We start from the raw sequence: 21784 nt of genomic DNA, 5'->3' as shown, positions 1-21784 counted from the left end.
AGAAGGGCTTGGGGGTGCTGTGGCTGAGAGGCTGCACATGCCCCGGCCATGGCACTGCCAGCCCAGAGAGCCAAACGTGTCCTGGGCTGCATCCAGAGCCCCGTGGGCAGCAGGGCAGGGAGGGGATTCTGCCCCTCTGCTCTGCTCTGCTGACACCCACCTGGAGCACTGCATCCAGAGCTGGGCTCCAGCACAGGAGGGACAGGGACCTGCTGGAAATCAAAGGACTGGAGCACCCCTCCTTTGAGGACAAGCTGAGACAGATGGGGTTGCTGAGCCTGAAGAAAAGGCTCCAGAATAGTTTACTGCAGCCTTTTAATTACTTTAAGGCAGCTAGTAAAGAACAATGGAGAAGGACTTTTTCTCCAGACCTGTGGCAATAAGGCAAAGGACAGTGGTATTAAATTAAAAGAGGGAAGACTGAAACCAGATGTAGTGGGTTGCCATTGCTCCTGTCAAACAGAATCACGTCATGCCATAAGTAATCATCCCCAAAAGGAAAAAAAAAGCTGGAGGAAAAGAACAAAAACTCAACCTTCTCTAGACCCCAAAAAGAAGCCACTGTTGGATAACCTGCCAATCCCAGCATCTTCAATATCCAAGTGTATTTTAACGCCACACTGAGGGGGAATCCATCCCTCACTGGAGCCGGCCATGTGTGTCCATGGAGCCAGCATTTTGGTTTTCGTTCTTGATTCAATGCTCTTTCAAGCAGACTGAAGTCTTTCTTCTGACTTCAAAGGGCCCTGTTTCAGGCTCTGCATAACCAGACAGGTTACCCAAATTGGCAATATTCCTAAGAAGTTTCCACCACACACAGCAAAGAAGCAAAGATGAAAGAGGAGAGGTATGCACCCATGAACTGAACCACACAGCTATTTCAGGCACATCCATACGCATTGGCAACCACACCAGTTGCAAAGTTATTAAAATACCTTTGCTTCTACCATTGCAATCATGTCAATGCAAGTGTTCTGGACAGTCAGCTGTGTATTTCATCTGAGACACTCACATGCAGCATATCTGGGGAATGAGAATCCTCACTCAGGAGTAAATTTAGCCATACAGGAGTAAATTTAGCCAGTTTCAGATTATGTTTTGCTAGTTATATAATGCCACCTCTCAAAATCCAAACAGTAGAAAGTAGCAGTAGTGTCATGTGGAATAAGAGCACTACTTAAAGAGTTTTCTACCTCAAAATACTTCAAGATCAACTATGGAATCCACATAACAACCTAAATACTGGAAGAGATAGTACCTGCAGTAACAATAAATGTGCATATAAACTGTGAGTCTAAGAAATAAGATATCCTGAAGCTTCAGTTAAAACACATTCCACTGTGATGGCTTTTGCCAGCTCAATGCTAACAGTACTTTTAAAAGCTCAAGGCTGTAGCTTTGTCCAGATCATTTGGGTCTTGAAATAGGAAAAATAGGTCTTCAGATATCAGAACAGCACCAGTCCAGACTTCCCATTTCCAGGGAAGAATAGCCACTGACACAGTGATTCTACTCTATGCTTTAGCTTCACAGATATTCAGAGCATTTAAGAGATGTATATCCAGCACACCTCATATGTGACAATGTGCAAGGAAGCAAAAAAGGGTTTGACATGTCCCTAATTCTGAATATTCTCCTGGACTACACACACTCAGAACAGCTTCTTGGAGAATAGCACTAGAACGCATTTCTGGAGTAAGGTATTTAACACACCTCTTTCAGTCTGACTCACTCCTTAGCATTTGTTCTCTTCTTGTATCTCTCTCAGTCTACCAAAATACAAGCACAGAATGAAAAGGCTCAAATCTCCACTAAAATAAAAGTGCATGGGTGTTGTATTCCCTAGACAATATTACAGCAGATATTCACAGCAAACTGTCTCCACTAACAACAAAAGACAAGACAAAAGCCTTCAAACACAAAGACTGGGCCATTCCTGAAAGTCCTCTCTTTCACATGATTTTTAACAGACAACTTCATATCAGATCAGACACGAGCGGTGCCAAAAAGGAAGACGGGATATAGTGTTCCACAATAAGGACATGCAGACTGCTCATTTATAATTTTAAAATTTATTTACTTTACATTTTAATCTTACTAAAGAGAAACAAATAAATGAAAAAGTTACAAATACTTTTTTTCCAACTCTTCCAAAGTTGGAAGGTCTTTGAACTTTTGTGCTCTCTTTAAAGGGACACAAAAGAAATGTTTCTACACAAAAAGATTCCTTTCTTGTTACCAACAGATTCAAAAATACTAGTTTTCTCCAGTTTGTATATGCCAATTTGCCTTTCTTCTTCCTACTCACTTCCATTTCATAATCCTGTTTAAGGAAATAACCATGTGTTTATTCAAAGTAAACTAACTCCAACCCAGGTTTGTCTACTGTAATTCCAAACACCACAGCACAGTTCTCATTTAACCAATTCCCTCTCCTTTCTGTCTCAAATGTTTGGAGATGCTGCAGGTGGTTTATAGAATATCTGCAAGTTATTTAGCCTTAAACACTTCTCATACTTTCCCATCCAGAGACAGATGATCAACAGGCAATCCACAGCAGCCCAGTTGCTTCTTCTCCCAGAACAGCTACCAAAATAGTAACTCTGACCCTTCAACTGTCCCTCCTTTCTTCTCCCTTTCAGACCTTCTTGCATCCCTTCTGTTTTCCCACACTCTTATTTGTCAGTCTTCACTTGTCCTCTCCATTACATTTTCTTTTCACTATTAAAAGAGATGCTACATAACTTTTGGGTTGATATTGGCCCCCTCATAGAGGGCTACTGCACACCAGAATTACAGTTCACCTGAACAAAATAATTTTATATCTACTCTGAGGATGCTCCTATTGTGAATAATAAAGAAAATGCACTATCTGATGGCAAGAGGTTCACCCCAAACTGACTGGATCCATCAGCAGGTCTTAGTCTAATATATTCAGAACATGTTTAATTTCTTTCCTGGACAAAGCAGAGCAAGCTGTGTAGAGCACAGAGTATGCTTAGAACTGGAGGCATGAAGACAAATAGCAGAACATGGGGTGGAAGGTAAAACTCTTGACTCCTAACAGAGGGAGGGAGAATCAGGAACCACAGCACCTGTTTCAAGACGAAGGTTCAATTTCCCATTCCCAAGAAGAATGGTTGATGTCAATCTGTATGCTCCAGAGATCAACGCTCCACCACACACTGTATAGTAGAATTAGAGATTACTTCTGAAGAGCACAGTAAACTGAGCAAAACCTACAGACTTGATGATGTGTTTCAGCCTGATTCAATCCAACACACAATAAAAGCAGGATACTGAAATAAAAGCAAGCTTCAGTAGTTCATTTTCTAAGTAATTGCGCCCAATGGTCAAACAACACTGCCATTTCAATTTTTTTGCCAGAGAGAACTTGGTATGTGGTGGTCTTCTGTCACAATTACCCTGAAAGAAAGTATCTATGTACAAAGCAGATACTGCAATTTGAATCACATGCTACTTTTTAGGTTAATTGTAGCTTTCAATGGACAGAGCAATTTAAGGGCTGTCTGCAGGAGATCCTGCTTTATTACTTTTCAAGTTGCCCCACCCAAGTTTTGTTCTCCCACACATTCAGCCCAGAACATACAAGAACACAGATTTTAATTGAATGTGTCCCAGCAATCTTTCCATTCCAAACCCCCAAGTAGGTTAGCTTTTTATACTTCAGAAACTGCTAAATGTAAACTCACTACTTCAAACATTCAGCACTAAAAAAAAATGCCAAGGCTTAATTAGCATAGTGTCTAGATTAAGATTTTATACTACAACATACCTAACTGCTTCATCATTTTGAGATTTATGGAACAATGACCACAGCAAGGGCCAAAAAGCAGAAATTTTCATTAGAACTGCAAACTTCTCAACACCCATGTAACAGTACAACATACAGGCATGTCCAGAAATACCAGAAGTTAAAGCTGGTAAGTAGCATTGGGGAATCCCAGCCTGTCTCGGCTCTGCTTCTGACATTAGGTATTTTTTTGGTGAACTGCACAGTAAATTTTCAATGTTAAAAAACACTCTACTACTTTAATTATTCAGTATTGAGGGTATTTGGAAACAAATCCCAATTCTAATCTTCTTGTTCATTCAACAAGATAGCAATTAGAAGAAAACTGGTCTCTGTCAAATTGCAGTATGTGTTTTTCAGATGATCTTCAATACTTACAGAGAAGGGTCCTCAAGCTTTTCAGTTTTTGTCTACAGTGAAGACAGGCTTAAGACAGTGAAAACAATCCAAACCATGACAGCCTTCACACAATATGCCTTTTCTGGAGTAACCAAGAACATGGTTAAAAGCCAGTCTACCTGAACAAACCACTTACACACTTACATCATCCTGGTATCAAGAGATGATACTTAAATATGTGTAGGTGCCTGAAAATGTTGGCGAGCACCTCATATTTAAGAAGCAGGCAAAACATGTTTAGACAGGCTTAATCTTCATACATTTGAAAATTCACTTTGCCACTGTTTAAGGTTTTAGATGCTTTTGAAGTAAGGCCACAAACTGACCAGTCACTACAGAAAACACTACCATCTCAAATATTAGAGGCTAATAAGACATCAGTAGCTATATTTTTAATTGTAACTTTTCAAAATCTGCTTTTCTAAGCAGAAACTATGAAGAACTTAGGGCCACTGGGCAGAGACATTCATTCTCCACTGTGTGAATAAACTGTGGACTGTATATAAACAAATTCAGCTCTGAAGTGATAGCTCCTGATATTACTATAGCAACTTTTTCAAGAGTTACATGTGATAGCCTCTAGCAACAATTAAAATGGCCGTGCTTTTAGGTGGTCAGCTTTTATGTGTTTAATGGTAGGTTTTGAGTTTGATAATGAGAAGGAAGAGATGAGGAGAGTAGAAAAAATACAGCTTCTCAGACAGAAGAGACTTGCTGCTTTGTCAAGACATGACTGCGGTTTCTGTTGTCTACACATTCTTTAAGTGTGCACAACCACTGCTTAGCTTCCAGTCTAGGCATTTGCTCCCACCCAGGCACCCTGTTCACAGATTCTCAGTCTACAAGCATCCTCCTGTGACTACACATCATGCTTTGACAATAGTCATTTGTGACAGAGCGATAAATCTCATTCCTTCTCTCCAAACACACGTGTTCACATGGCAACAGTCACCCCCAGGAAGGATTTCACAGTGATTAAGTGTGTCAAGGACAAAGGATTCTCCAGTTAATGGGGCTGGCTTCACACACAATAAATCAGGTGAAATACAGAGATATAGCAAAACCATGAAGTGAGGAGTCTCTCTTCGTCTAAGAGTCATATTGTCATCTCTCAGCTGTGGACTATATAAATCCTGCTAAATATTTAAATTAGCAGCCTTATTTACTTGTGCATTCATGCAACATCTTTGCTGGCATTCCCACCCTTGTGCTTTCTGCACCAGTATTCTCAGGGTGTGATCTGACAATGGAACTAAACCAAGCAACAACCAGAGAAAATTATGACCTGCTGTTCCTCCTACTTCCACCATTCCTCCCAAGGCTGACCCTACAGTAACACAGAGCAGAGAGTTACCCATCTGACACTCAACCCACAAAGTATTTTTCCATCACTTCTTGTCCTTGAACTGGCTCACTGCAGGGTCAGATACCCTCAAAATGAGAAGAGCAGATGTGGAAAAAGAGGGAGCAGGGCCATTTCTTTCACAAGCATCAAGACTGGTGTCATTTGAGCACCAAAACAATGTCTTCTGTCAGGGACACCAAGAAATATACATGAATATCAGCAGTTTTTTTTTTAATTAATTAATTAATTTTAATTAATTAATTAATAAATAATTAAAAAATCCTTTTTAATTCAGCCACTTCAGGAAAGCCTAGAGAGCTTCAATACATCACTAAAATTTCCTTCATGGTCAGCACTCTGGTCCAGAGTTTTATGTTATCAGCCCTACTGCTGGAGAATTGTTTGTAATTCCTGTTTCTCATGCACATCTTGAAGACTTACCTCCTACTCTTCCTAATCCTTATTTTTTAATGTTAACAATGAGATTACAGACAAAAGTATTCTTCCTTACCCTAAGACATCTTCAGTTCTAAAACACAATACATTAAAGATTTCTTTTAGAGAGCAATGAGAAAAATACTCAATCCACCCCTTCTGACTTTACCCTCATCCCCAATCCAAGAGCAGTTATCACATCTTATAAATTGAGACCAAGTACAACCAATTCCCATTAAAAAGGCATCCTTTTTCTCCCCCTCAAAATCTGTAACTAAAAGCAGCTTCTGGAAAGTGAAGAGAATTTTCCTTGCTTATCTTGCACAAAATATAGGACAGCTCCAGTTGGTTGCCTTGAATTATGCCCTTAAGGCTTGGCTTCAAAACAGAGGAAACCAGACTGTCATGGATTTAGACTGTTGTGCTCTTAGAGATGCATATCTAAATTTTAGGTATCTGAAAAATCCTTTGTGGTCAACCTTGTCTCCAGCCAGTAGACAGCAGTAGTATCAAAACAGCAATTACGTTCAGACTGCCCTTGATTTTGGGGAGAGGCGTACACAAGCTATCAGGGCTAGATAAGTGAGGAATAAGTGAACCAGCGCAATTTATGACTGTGGCTGAACCCCTACAGCAAGGTCTGGTTTCATCACACATGTCACTTAGCCTTTGCTCCAGAGCAGCAGCCCAGCCAAGAAGCATAAAAGTGTGAATGAAGTCATCATAACACATGGGCACACCTAACTTCCAAGTGTGTTCATGTATTAGCCAGCAGACCGCTCTCATTACCCAAGCAGATGCCTATTAAAAGTTTTAGTGGTGTGGGTGAACTCAAAATAGCAATTGCTGCTGCTCATTGCAACAGGAGCAACAAAATCTGACCATGGAACTCTAGCAGTTCTAAACTGAAAGGCAAGTTCAGTGAGACGGGACACCAGAGACTTGTGATATTATTTTTATTCGCTGTGAAGTGGCACAAGACATTGTGCCACTGGCTGATTCAATCTGGCAACCAGCAAAATCAAATACTGCTTAAGTAGTGAAAAATGTTTCCCTCTGCACCCAAAATTAGAAGATTTCTGAAATATTCTAGACATTCTAGAAAGCAAAGATTGGTTTACATATTTAGCTTGCTTATAGAGGCAGTCTTTTAAGAAATACCTATTGCTAAACTGAAGGAGCGAAGCATCCACCAGTGCTGCTGCAAGGACACCAATTCAGCAGCTGCTCCAAATGCTAATCCACAAAATTCCTTCTGAGCAGTAGTCAGCACAACTGCAGTCACACCATGACAGTGACTCTACCTTCTTCTGCTACTGATGTGCAAGCTGGCTAAAGGCACATTACTCTAACGGTGTGCTGTAAGACCATCTTTACATCAAAACACCCATTCAATGCACTGTGTAACCTTACTCTTGAACATCAAAACTTCTTAAGACACTCCATTTTCACACCTAAGCACCTTCATCCAACATGGCTGCCCCAGGACCCCATGCAAATCTGGCGATGACAAACAATACATCATCTCTTTCAAAAGGGCACAAAAAATTGGGATGAAGAATGAAACACTACATTATGCACAGATGATGAATATTTGTTAGAAATTCCATACAATATCTGGAAAGTCAAACACAAACCCGCCTATTTCACAGACTTCTTACTAGTGACACAAAAACCTGGGATGAGTAGTAGGACAAGAACAGGACTAGACTACAGCAGTTCCACTGCTCCAAGGGAAGTATTGTTTACTATACAATAGTAAACAACACTTCAAAGTTTGTAAGCAATACTTCCTTAGTATTGCATGCATACATTAGTAAGCAATACTTCAAATAGTCAAAATTGGGTATCCACCAATACTTGTACAACAACCAATACTTGTATAAAAACCAACAAGATTATGTACAGCCTAATGTCTCTCTAAATGCTGTTCTGGAGATTCTTCTGAGAACCTCCCTATTTGTGTCCTCCTTCCCCACTGCTCAAGCCTCATACCCCTCCTGTCACACTAGAACTGATATACCACAGCTGCCCTAATTGCTCAGCTGGTTCCTGTATTCTTGCTGACAAAGAAACCCTGCCACAGACTGGGGAGACATTACGTTAAGTGCTCAAACACCACACTGATAAGAACAGTATTAGGTTTAGACAGAAATATGATTGGGTAGTAAAGTCCTTACGAGGCTTAACCCTAAACCTGGAACAAAGTTCCAATCTGGGCACCAGCACAATCTAACAGAAGTTCTGCAGACCCCACAGACGTGTATGATTCAGCTATGGGGACCAAGGTAGTAAAATACTGCTAATTTGCATAACAGATAATAGCTCTACAAATAGAAACAGCCTACTCCATACTGTACTCAGCTGTTGCCTTTGTGCTTTCTTCTCTGTAATTCATTAACCTACAAGCTTATCAAGGTGGGAGTGAAGAACTTGTTTCCAGCATGAAAACCAGCAGTCAAACATAGCAGAAGTACTTACGTCACTCTTCCTGAACTTTGCTTTTAAGCTCTTCATGCTGATCACATTCAACCTTCCAAACCTTTGAGGAGATTTTTATTCTTCTTCAATATCTAAACAAAAAAGAAAGAAAGTAAGATTCCTACTTGATACCATTCAGCTCACTGGCAGGCAAGTCACAACTGAATTTGCATACCCCTATCAGTCTTTGAGGATTTAGCCCTCCAGCTCTAAAAAAAGATTAACAGCCACTTAAGGGAACCTTTCTAACTGTTTCTCTAAACTTAGAAGTAAGCCCAAATCTGACCACTGAACAACAGAACAAACGTTCACCAAAAACTAAGCTGTGTATCATGTTATATTAACTACATCTCCACATAATTAGATCAGCGACATGAGCAGATTCCTCTGACCACCGCCTATTTTAATATTATCACCAGAAGAGCCATTTGTAAAAATGGATTGTGCAAAATCATAATTAGGCATGCAAAGTCATTCATTAAAACTCCACCATCCTACCACCATGGGTCTGCACTGGGTAGCAGAAATAACACCATTATTCTATGCACAAGTACAACCACTAACCAAACTCTAAATTGTACTTCAATCTTGCAGGACACATACTAGGACAGCTCAAAACAACATAGCAGACAGAATCTCCTGAGCAAGACAGAGGTTATTGCTGGAAGAATTGTTTTGGATTCTTCCCCATAAGGGGGAAACTGTATGTGGGTTTTTAAGAGCCGTAGCTGCTTGAAACTTGGCAGCGCATTATCACAGTTGTGCTCCCCCTTCCTCCCTTCCATATGAAGGAAAGCAGCAGTTGAACAAACATAAAAAACTAACCTAACAGACAAGCTGCAAACTCCCACAGAGGAAAGTGGGTGTCTAGAGCAAGTTTCCTACAGAAAACTTCAACGATACCACACATTGCCAATCCAACACAATGGTGAAAGCACATTAAAGCAGCATGGCAATGTGCTTTTTCCTAGAGCACAGCAGAAAATCATAATGAGAGAGCAACATCTGGATTGGCAAACACACCTAGATAAAAATGTTCCACATTTCTAGTTTTATGGTACGCTTGCTGAAATAGTTAGTTGCTTTCATCTACAAGTTTTAGCTGCTATACAAATTCTTTCTGAAGGAACAGTTTAAAGTTAAGGATGTTCAGCTGTATAAACTTCCTCTCTCCACCCTAGAAAAAAAAAGTAGAAAAAGTTTTACAAGTCTAGTCAGATAAATAAATAACTGAAATATGGACTGAAGCATAAATTCAAATAGGTCATGCAGGGTCACTATGTTTTACATCACTCTTCAGAAACAGTAGATTACAGCTTGACAACCAAAGTGAGATTCAGCTGTTTCATAAAAGTACATCTCATTATTAAAGGCAAGTTGCTATGTTCTATATGATGACTCTACCATGAGTTTTAAAAATCCAATTGCACAGCACACTTAGTAGAATATATATGCATATGAATGCTTCCACAAAATACAGCCCTAAAAACCATTCAGAAATAGCAATCAGTGCTAAGTAAACATGTTATTTAGTTCAACCCCATATTTATCTGACAGTGATTTAAGACAAATTCAAAACTCAAGTACAATTCTTAAAAAAAAAAAAACAAAAATAAAAACAAAACCAACAAATCAAACAAACAAAAAAATCCCTTACACCAAATACACACAAACACATTTCCCACAAGCTTCACCTCTCCAGTAAGCAGCAGTAGGTAATCTGGACAGCTAATTCTGCAAGTGGTTAAAAGATCATTAAATTGAATTAAATTACTCTAACTCTAATTAAGCAGTCATTTTCAAATCATGTCAGATTCCTGACTGCATATACTGCAGGTATATGAACAAGGTGCTTCATTCAAAATTCTTGCATTTAATTACAAGAAGAATGGGTTTGTGGCATGTTGTTTAATTCTTTAGCAGGGAAAAATGAAAAGGAAAATATATTTTGCAGAACCTTTTCACTCCCTGACCTAGATGAAAATTTCTTAGCTTTTTCCTGGGTGAAAAGCCTATTTGTAAAATAGTAAAAAAAAAAACCCCAAAAAACCCCAAAACAAAACGAAACAAAAAAATCCCTGAACAATCAAAAAGAAGGAATTATTTCAGACTGCTGTGAGAGAAGCACACCACTTTGTTTCTGCTACACCTACCAAAACTTTTGAGAAAGTTTTAAATTACAGCTGTCATAACCTGCACTGGAATGGAGCCTGAACCTCAACAAGAGCCCAGTGATCTCCTAAACTAACATCAAGGATGATGAGAACTGCAAATGCTAGGGCACAGGCAAGACAAATTCCATTACACACCTGGCTTTCTTTACATACCACACCAGCAATAAAAACCCAAATCAAACCAAACCAAATAACCCCCAAATTTTATGAAGAAAAAAGAACAAACTTTAAAGATGTGAAACATTATACAACATCCCTCAAAACCCAGAACTTAACAGGACTTTGTATTTTACAACTTAAATATACTTTGAATTAAAAAAAGTAATCTGTTTAATTGGACTGGTTAATGAAGTATAAATAAATCCCATGCACAGGGAATTGAAAACAAGAAATCTTTCCTCACATACAGATTGCCAAAGAATTGTCTGCTGTAGGCTGTCTTTCCCCTTCCCACTCCCTCAGCATTTTTGGCTCCTATGGACAAAAGACTTATTATAGCTCCCAAGGAAGACAAAGTGCTTAACTACAAAGCTGTGGGAGAGATGAAAACTCCTTGTAGGTACACAGAGCAGCTGCAAAGCTGGACCCTCTTCTCTGAGGAACCTGTAGGAGAGTCTAACAAGTTTTGCAAGCACTCCTAATACATACGTTACTCTCCCTCTTGTGAGAAAGGAAAAAAGCACATTTTACGCACTGAATATGAAACTCAAATCCTCAGCATAATTAAAAAAGCATGCTCAAGCACACAAAAACAGCATTCCCAAGCTTAGTGTGCTTTTCACATCTGTATTTTTTCCATACGATGCAGTTAAACACAAACATTAAGATGACAGTTTGTGCATCATAATACCCATAACCTTCAACTGTAGAGATAAAAATGCATGAAGTGGTGAGGGCTGTCTTTTCTTGTCACTGTTTAAAGGAGGAAGTCCCCTCTCAAAGGGTGCAATTATTGGAATTGATGCAAAAGGAGGTCAGCATCCTGATTCAGTGGAGCTTTATGACAACTGTTCATTTGCCAGAGGGGGGATAAAGGAAGCGCCATTAAAATTACTCTCCTGTTTTACAAGATAGGAAGTGACTACTAGAAATTCACCAGGGAGCATCAAGACACTTCAAAACGATATTTCTGCAGTGAATCACAGGTATTTACAAGAAGCAATCTCTACTAATAGTGGCATTTCTCTGCTTTCAGAACGAATGTGGTAATAAATACTGAGCGCTGTCATTTCATAGCTGCAGCAAGTTAGCAGCAGATAAGTGCTTAACTCCAGGGATTCTCAACAGCTAATGCTGATCACGTGCTTTTAACCATTAGCTCCAAAATTAAATATCTGGTTCTCTATCTCATCTTTCTTTAGCTTAATGTCAAGAAACAGCCCTGAGGAATACAAGCCACAGAAAACATCTTTAGGTAGGTGGTAAACCTATCTAGCTAGAACAAGAGACACTGAAGTGGTGGCAATCTTTGGCCTCAATAATTTCATTGCAACTGTGTTTTAATACACAGTACAATATTTAGGTTTAAATGTAGGAAACAGATTAGGATAATCTTCCCCGCTGATATATAGTGAGATTTGTGCAAACCACAGTAAACAACAATACTGACATTTTTTTTCGCTTTCCTTAAATTGCATTAAAATCAGAGCAAGGCCTTTCAAACAATGTTACAATTAACTCCTTGAGGGGGCCAAAATCCGGTGATGCAGCAAGGAAAAGACTTAGCTTCCCTAAGCAAGACTGGAAGTTTACAGTAAAACTTTATATTATGCACAGTGTTCATGCTAATAAGTGACTCCTCACTGATAAGTGCTGAATTCAATTAATTTAGGTCTCAAAAATCTTACACCTCTTTCAGAACACCCTGAGAAGCCTCCATCTCACACAGAGCTCTTGTGCAGTAAAGCATGACTAATGTTTCAACTAAATTCCCCTTCCCCTCCCAAAAACACTCCAAAAAAACTTTTTCAACCTTGAAAGGTTACAGGGAAGATTTACAGACTCTAGGCAAGATCTGGCAACACACGTGGAGGTGTGGGGGAAATGAAAAAAGAGGCTGGAGTGTGGAAGAGTTCTCCTGCTGCTGTACACTTATATCCTCCTTTTGTGACTACAACAACTCTCACAGGGAAAATAAGGGGCCCCAGAAGCATCTTCCCCCAAAGCACACCATCATTTACCCTCTGGATGATCACTTTCTAAACCACAAGCCCAGGTCTGACCCAGAAGCACAGCCTAGCAGCAGCCAGCACTGCAAAGCAACCAGAGGCATCAACACTAATTCATCCCTTCTGCTGATCACCTTCAGTATCCAACTTCACAAATGCTTCACGTCCCTGAGCTTCCCTGACCTACACAACACCAAGAATGTGCTCCAACCCAAGCTGCTCTTTAACATGGCCAAAGTCACAGTACTGCCTGGAGGTATTAGCCATTGCTCAGCCTCTTTGGCTGCTCCACATAAATGCAGCAAGCCCACTCTGTCCTAAAAAACAATAATCCACCCAACACTCCACCTTCCCTGACTACTTCCTATTTCCACCCAGCTGAACATATTCTTCCATTTCTCGGGCCAAATCAGAGAAGCATGTATGATGTGACCAAATGCTAGAGGAACATCTCCCCGCTCTTTATCAACACAACTCAGTTTTTCCATCTTGAGTAACCCACCGCCCTCCTATCATAGGAAAAGTCAAATGGAACAGAATTTTATAAACTCAGTGTTACCTATAAAGACAAATAATTCTTGGCTTGGTTAATCTACTATTACTTACTCATGAAAACGCACTGAAAAATGCACTGGGAAGCCCAAGCACTACACAAGAGTGGGAGTGATTTATATACAGTTAATCCCACTCTAAACAGAATCCGACATCAGAGATAGCAAGGGCCTTGGGTAACCTAGTGCATTCCCTCTATCTGCTCACAAATCACTGGCAAGGATGTGCTGAACTGTACAAATTTAAGCATCTGAGCCCAGAAGTTAGAGCAGCACAGATGACGCAACACTAACAAATCTACAGCTATCACTCCTCTCTCCAGGACATTTGTATCAACTCTTTACTCTTACACTTCCTTTGATATTCAGAATTTGCAAATGTTGAATTTTGTTTTAATGGATTCAGCTGAAGCAGTACCAGCCTCTGAGGATGCCATACAGACAATATAAACCCAGGCAAAATATTCAGTCTGGGATTACGTGCAGTTTGTTTAAACTGTGTATTCAAATGCAGCTCTAGACAGCCAGAAGAAAGCTAGCACCAACAAGGCCTTACACACAATGAACAGGAGCAGGTTAGAGAAAATCAAAATGTGGCATTGCCCTACTTTGTCTACTTGGCATATTAGACAGGACTCTGGGCAAATTCTATCTCAGATTAAGTCCAGGTAAATTCGTCGTTCATTCTTTGCACACGATTTTATTCCAGTCCCACTCCCCTTCTTTTGTTTGGAAGTGTCTATCAGCATACACCCATGCACAACAAAAGAGACAAGACTTGTTGCATGAACTGGGACATACTGATGTTCCTTCTCTGCCTTCAATTTTCCTGTCCCTAAAACAAACACACACACATGCTTGCATGGTCCTTAACATTGAGACCATCTTCTTTAGTTTGATCATACATAAGACATGGTGGAGACCTGAAGATTTTTCTACATTCAGTATTCAGTTCAACTGGATGAGATTGGAAATAAAGAATCTCCAACAATTAGCAATGGAGAAAAATGCCTTAGAGTCCCACTTCTGAAATGTCAGTTCTTAAATCAGAAACACACATGGATAACAACAGCTAGTACTTGTTTATACTTCCTAGTATTCTGTTATCAGCCATTCAACTGGATGTTCTTCAGAATCATCAAACACAACAAACTGCACAGCTGCAACATTAAATCTATGAAGAGATATATCCATGACTTTATGGATTAATATTCTGAAACAGCCTGAGGCAGAGCAGTCACCTATTAGGGGTGAAATTAGAAAGACAGGAATATCAAAGCAATTTACCTAAGACACTTGGCAATCCCCACTCCCATAAATACTTTGGAAGGGTATCCTACTGGAACCTGCTTTAATCTAGAAATACCTTCAGAGACTGTGCTAATAACACAGCTCCCCTTCTCAGCTACCAAGTCCTTGCGACCAAGTCCTAAATAGGACTATCTACCCTTCAGCTGATGAAAACTGAGCATCTTTTTCAACATTATTCGAAACTTTAGAGCTTCATGTGGTTTCAATCTTCAATAAAAAGGACTAAAAATTCAGATCTTTTCTATTCTAGAAGACTCTCAGTGCTATGAACTAGCAGGACCTCAGCAAGATTAACACCTACATTTGGTAAATGATATTTGTGGAATGGTATCTATGCTGACATCCAATGAGATCTGGACAGGCTGGGCAGAGAGGAACCTCATAAAGTTAACAAAGGCAGGTGTGGGTGCTGCAGCTCAGGGACCAGCACAGGTTAGGGCTTAGGCTGCTGAAATCCAGCTCTGTCCAGAAGGACCTGGAGTCATGCTGGACAAGTTAAATGTGAGCCAGCAGTATGTCCTTGTGGCCAAGAAGTCTAGTTGCATTTTGGGGTGCTTTGGGAATAGTGTGGACCACACTGAAGGAGGTTCTTCTGCTCTTCTCTGGTGAGCCATATCTGGAGTGCTGTGTCCAACTCCAGGCTCCCTAGCTCAAGAAAGGCAAGGAACTTCTGTAGAGGGTCCAGTGGAGGGACACAGAGGGTTGGGGAACTGGAGCATCTCTCTCATGAGCACAGGCTGAGAAAGTTCAGTTTGTCTGGCCAGGAGAAGAGATGACTGAGAGGGGATCTTATCAATGCTTACAACTATTTTAAAGATGTGTGTCAAGAGAATGGGGTCAGACACTTTTCAGACATGCCTGGTGACTGGGCAAGGGGCAACAAGCATAAACAGAAACATGTGAAATTCCATCTGAATATGAGAAATAACTTATTTACTTTGAGGGTGACAGCACTAGAACAGGCTGCCCAGAGAGGTTGTGGATTCTCCTTTCTGGAAATATTCAAAACCTTCCTGATCACGATCTTGTGCAACCTGCTCTAGCTGAACCTGCCTTGGCAGAGGGGCTGGATTAGATGAGCACCAGAAGCTCCTTCAAACCTCAGCCATTCTGTGATCTTAATGATAATCAAGTGATTTCTTTTTTTTTTTTCCTGATTTTATTCAGGTTTTTGAAATTTATATTCAATTGCAGCAGCACTAGGTGCTGTATAAATATTGAAGAAGAGGATACAGTGTTTAAGATATTTCTCCCAGACTTCACAGACTTAGGAATCTTCACATATCCCTTAGAGTTGACATGCTGGTGTCTCAGGCAAGTAGTTGTAAACAAGGTCCTCAGAAAGTACTCAAGCATCAAAACTCTAAAGAGATATTTCAGGGTGTTCCAAAGTGCCTTTGGGAAGTCAGACATCTGCAAGAACTAACAGTAGCTCCCTGCCTCTCAAAAGTTATGAGAAAAGAAATGGAACATGCTCAGTTCCTTGAAGTTACAGAGTCACAGGCAGACCAGCACACAAATTCTTTTGTGTTGTAATGAGTGAACATATTTGGCTTTCTCTCTCCTCTACCAACAGATTCATGTGGGAGGGGAAAAAAATAAGACTCATCTTGTTTTACAGTATTTTCAGTACTGGCAGTGGCTTCCAGGCAGAAAACCAAAAGACTATGACAGCTTTAGAAAATGTACATAAGTTACTACAGCATTCATCTAAAATGCAAGTTCTGCCTGCAGAGGAAGGATGTGTCAAGACCTAAAACTTCCCAGGAAAATGCACTAACCATGAGGCTCTCCCTAAGATGTGACCATCTCAAGTTCAGCACACAGGTCACCACCACCACCTCCAGGTGTTACTGGCCATCTTGTTCAGGACCTCAACACGAGGGAAGGATGCATTCTTTCACTGCTGTGTGCTTCCACTCCTGCAGTCCTTGGCAAGTACCTGGACTGTCAGCTAGTCCAAGGTGCCAGTGACTGGCATGTCTCTGTCAGCTGGACAGTGACAACGTATTACATATTATTATTGCTCTAACATATTACCAGAATGATACCTCTTTGCATTACTCCCTCTGAACCCTAAAAAGCCCATGATCAGATGACTCTAAATATAAGGAGCAGCCAGGTTTGAGAACTCTGAAAGCAAAACCCAAGCTACCTCAAAAACAGAGCTATCTATCACCTGTATGCATCCACAGCAGCTCCAAAAATGTTGGCAAGTGGGTAGGCTTCTCAGACATGCAAGAGGTACACACACAGCAGGAGCCAGCTGCTCAAATCTATAACTCCAGAAGATGCTATGGATTACCATGCTTCTACCCTGGAATTTTTAATACTCTACTATGTCTGCCATTAAGCAAGGCACTAAAGCTTTGAATTTGTTCTAGTTTCCCTTGGGTTTTTTCTTTTTCTCTATGTTTATTTCAAGCACTATCCCTGTGCAAAAAGAACTAGACCACAATCAGCTCCCAAAAGATTGTGATTAGGGTATTGTTGCAGCAGGATTTAGAAATTACCAAGATCTTACACAAGAAGTAGCTTTCATGTTTCTCCAATCACTGCTTCTCCCACAAAAAAACACAAAGTCATCAGAGAGGGGGAGAAGGAAAACTGAACATACAGAAAGAAAAAAAAAGGAAGATATGAGGCAAGCAAGTGATTAAATGCTTACATCACTTCATGAGATGAGCAGCCTCCCATCTAGTTTCTTCTTCACCTGATGTTATCCACCCATCTCTTGTTTCACGGAAATAGAGGGGAGGAGGTAACATTTTATTGCTCTGCTAGCAGATGCACTCTTAGAAAGGGAAAAGAATAGCAGAGGGCCAATATTTTTAGACGGGAAGAATGGGTGTCTGCTACTGCATAGTGACTTATTGGCACTGAGCTTGGCTTCAAATCAAGGGAACCCTGTGCTCATATGACGCATTGTTCTACTCAAAATGCTCTTTCACTCTGGTTCATATGGCTGTTATGCAATTCTTCTATTAGTAAATAAAATCTCATTGACAGCTTTCCATGAGTGTCCCAAGACAAGAGCCAAGCAGGTCATTGACAGATATTTACTAAATTCAGTTACTCCTAGTTAATCCTAGACACCAGAAACCTTTCTAACATGATGTATGTGTAATTTTTGGCATTTGATCTTTTTTTTTTTAAAATGACATAGCTAATCTACAACCTGCTAGGGTAGAGGAAAAGAAAAGAAAAAGGAAAAAGAGGCTTCAGCTTCTACGAAAGTAGCAGTAGACTGGAAGTGTTTTACATCGGTGCTGTAGTAAGCACATTCATACTAGAAGCAAACGGGAGAGTTCGTTAGCGATCCTCCAACGCTGTTAAAGCATACTCTTTTCACAAGGGGAAAGTTAAGAATGTCACAAGTGGCAAGAGCAGACTGCAGAAGGCTTGTGCTGCCAAACGCTGTGCGAGAGGAAGATAAATCTTCCGCATGCCCTGTGAGAAGTTAGAAGCGCAGGTTCCCGATTAAACCCGATGCTATTCAAAGCAGACGACTTAATCTTTTCTTTAACAGCAACAGAAAACCTGGATCTTTTAAGCCCGCGCTGCCGTGGGAAGCCTGCGCGCCCGCGGGGTACGGGGATGCGCGGCCGGCAGCGCGCCGGGGGCAGCGGCGGAGCCCGGCAGCACCCTGCCCTCCACGGGCTCCCACCAAGCGCCCGGGGAGAGCCCGGGACAGCCGGGTCCACCCTTCTGGTGGGAGGGAGGACTCCGAGGGACCCCCGGGAGGACTGCATCCCCGCCAGGGTGCCCCGGGAGCGGCACAGCGCTGCCGGGGCTCAGCCGGACGCGCTCTACCCGGGACCCCGAGCCCGGGGCGGCTCCGCTCGGGGCCGGGGACCCGCGGAGCCCCCTCTGCGGGCGGGCCGGGCCGTGAGCCGGCCGTGCCGTCCCTCACCCCGCGGGCAGCTGTCACTGCCCGCCACGCATCTCGAGAGGGAAACAAAACGAAACACAGCAAACAAAACATAAACTACGGACTAAATGAAAACAAACAGTCAAGCGGCAGCGAGTCACGGGCTGCGTCCCCCCGCTGCTCCCCGCTCCCCCACACCGGGCAAACGGGGCGCTCCGGCAGCGCCCGGCGAAGGGAAGGGAGAAGTTCCCTCCCGTTGCGCCCCTCAGAGGTTTCCGCGCCCGGGCTCCGCCGGGGCAGCGCCCGGAGCCCCCCGCGCCGGGCGGCGGAGGCGGGAGCAGGTGGGCGCCGCACACAAAGGGACACTCGGGGGCGGGATGGGGCGGGAGGGCGGCGTGACACGGCGGCCACGTGACGGCGGGGGCTGCGGGCCGCGGGGAGGGGGCTCGGCCCCGCCCCGCCCGGGAGCGGCCGCCGAGGGAGGCAGGGAGGGACGGAGGGCGGGGCGGCCGTGAGGGACGCGGAAAGGAGACCACCCTGCTGGCTCGGGGCCCGGCGTGTGCCTCTGGAGGGGTGCGGGGAGCCGCGGAGTCGCTGAATGCCGGGTTGGAAGGGCCCCACAAGGATGGGTCGTCAGAGTCCAGCTCGTGGTCCTGCGCCGCTCAACCCGAGAGTCGCACCGTGTGTCTGAGAACATGGTCCAAGCGCTTCCTGAGCTCTGTCGGGCTCGGAGATGTGAGCACTGCCTCTGGGGAGCCTGTTCCGGTGCTCAGCCATCCTCTGGGCAAGAACCTTTTCCTGATATCAGACCCAAACCTTTCCATCTTCAGGCCCTTCCCTCAGACCCTGTCACTGTCACCCCAGACAAGAGATCAGTGTCTGCTGCTCCTCTTCCCCTCCTGCAGAAGTTGTAACTGCAATGAGGTCTCCCCTCGGTCTTCCCCAGGCTGAAGGTGAGTGCCAGTCCACTGCCATCTTTGAACACTTTGGGATCTCCTTAGGATAAAGCTGAGGACACAGGGCAGGGGGCAAACCTGTGTCAAGTTCTTAACAAAACACAAGTGCTTCAGCACATGAGGGAAGTCCTCGGTTTTGGTTCTCCACAAAGGTTCCCTGTATGTCAAATGCCCCTTTGTGAGACCTCTAGGTAGAAAGGATTCTTTGAGAAGAAAGAGAAGTGAGCTACTTCTTGTTCAGAATCCAGATTAGTGGCTGGTGTTTGACTATGTAGGGGCTTAGAGTGGGAATCACAAGTGGGCTTTATAGCAATACCAAGGTTTTGATTCACTGGATGTGCTCTAGGAGTCTGATTCCCATGTGGGTCAAACCCTTCTTCCCAAACTTGAACCTCTGGAGCGCCCTTTCTAGAGTTTTCCATCAAGCCAATGGCAAACCACCAAGGCCACTAAATACTTGGTGATATCTCACCAAAAACACCACCTGTGCAAGACCTTTCACACTTTGTCTACGCATTAACCTGCTAAGAGAGCACCTGCTTCCCATCCCACCACAAGAGTCCTACCAGAGCTGCTTCCCATCATGTCCTGCCAGAGCTGCTCTCCATCTACTGCTCCCACAGCTGGGCTCCCTGACTGAGAAGTTCTCCTTTAATCTCTGTGATCGCTCTTATCTTCTCTGTTCCCAACAGTGTCCACACCTCCTGAAGTGGCAAACAGTACAGGGAGGAAATGAGCACTTCAAAACTTTAGGTGATTATTGTAATAGTGGCAAGTATTGTTATTAAACAAATACACTTGATTATCACCAGAAGTATACTTTCCTCTGCTAATCTACAGCCCTTACCTTGGTCAATTTGTTCTGCATGTGTTTTATGTCTGAGAACAGCCATTGTTGTGCCAGCACTGTTTCTTTTATTTTTTTTTATTAAAAAGACACACCCCAAAATGTTAATCTAATATAATTAATGATAAGAACTTAACTTGCACAAAACAAATAAAAACAGGAAATCAAACTTTCCCTGCAATGCTAGCTCATCAGATACAAAACATGTTCCATTTACTACCGAGTTATCTTTAATTTCTGTTATTTTTTGAAGCCAAATACACATGTACAGTATCGTTAGAAAGTCTCTTGCCTACTTGTAGCAACAGCAGTAAATGTCTGTGTAGTCATGTGTGAGTAACCTGAAAATTAGTCATTATCTCTTGCATTTGCATAGTTTGACCAAATATGATTTTTATTTCCATTCTCAATGCCACTATATAATAAAGATGGAGTTTGGGTATGTTTGCATGGGATATTTGCATATTAAATGACACATTAATAACTGATTGTACCTTCTGTCTACAGTATCATAAAACTTTCCATTCTTGAGAAGTGCAAAATACCATATTTACTACTTCCCAGAGAAGTATTGTTCATCATATAAGCTGTGGACCAAGATAAAGGCTTTGGGGTGTGTTGTGGCAGCAAGATTAAATGCATTAAACCAAACTGATCTGTGTCTCAGAATGTACCTGCCTGGTTAGTCTCCTTGCATGGAAGTCTGTCCTTTCATCTCTTCTTTCCTGATCCCCCTTTTGGGTCCCCTTCCAAGGGCTGGGCATTGCCTTTTATTCAGGACACTCCTATGTAATTTTGTGGCTGGAGCCTCTGCAGGCAGAGGACAAAGCTGGGAGCTGGATGAGCTCAGCTCTCTTCCAAACTTTGCCCTCGCTGTGCCACAGTACTCTGCCATAGTCATGTTTTTCCACCTGTGCTTCTTCTCTGGGGCAAACAAAACTCTTTGAGAGTTTCATTAAATGCTTACCATAAGCTGACCTAAGTGCTAGATGGAGGGGACTAAATCTGTGAGGTAAAGTACATCCTACACAAGCAGCTTCTCTCAAAATCTAAATATTAGCATGTTGGCTGTGTGACACCCTTACCATGCCCCTCCAGCCCTTTGTGCAGCAGGCATGGTGTGAGGATGGGGGAGCAAGATACCTTCCTCTGCTCAGTCTCCTGGAAAATGGGAGAGGTTGCAGTCAGTTTTGACTTGGAATTGGCTGCCCACGGCAAGGGTGTAATGAAACCATCTCTGCATTCTTAGCCACTTCTCCAGAAGGGAGAGGCCTGGAAGTGGCTTAAAGATGTCTTTAATCACATCTTATCACTCTGTCTTGATAGCATCTGCTAATTATCTTACCTTGTCATAGTTAATTTTTTTATGCTGCTTCTGGCTAGTTAATTTCCCCCCACTGCTTCTGGCTACTTCTGCTAGTAGAACAAAAAG

At 42.3% G+C, this 21784-nt stretch overlaps 1 protein-coding gene across 2 annotated transcripts in view; it reads right to left on the bottom strand.

The window, feature by feature from the left end:
- RAI14 (retinoic acid induced 14) overlaps positions 1-9603 on the bottom strand; it is a 76546-nt gene extending 66943 nt beyond the window's left edge. Inside the window, exons 1-2 of one of the 2 annotated variants that reach the window (XM_039709752.1) lie at positions 9498-9603; positions 8475-8566 (exon numbers count right to left, since the gene is read on the bottom strand). In XM_039709752.1, coding sequence (XP_039565686.1) covers positions 8475-8510 — 36 coding nt within the window. In that variant the 5' untranslated portion in view covers positions 8511-8566; positions 9498-9603. The remainder of the gene's footprint in view (positions 1-8474; positions 8567-9497) is intronic. The other variant, XM_039709753.1, reaches the window with a different exon arrangement.
- Positions 9604-21784: the final 12181 nt, after the last annotated feature.

The sequence above is a fragment of the Passer montanus genome, unplaced genomic scaffold (genome assembly GCF_014805655.1).
Source record: "Passer montanus isolate IOZ18808 unplaced genomic scaffold, ASM1480565v1 scaffold22, whole genome shotgun sequence".
Classification (NCBI taxonomy): Eukaryota; Metazoa; Chordata; class Aves; order Passeriformes; family Passeridae; genus Passer; species Passer montanus.
This window is presented reverse-complemented; position numbering and strand designations above follow the sequence as displayed.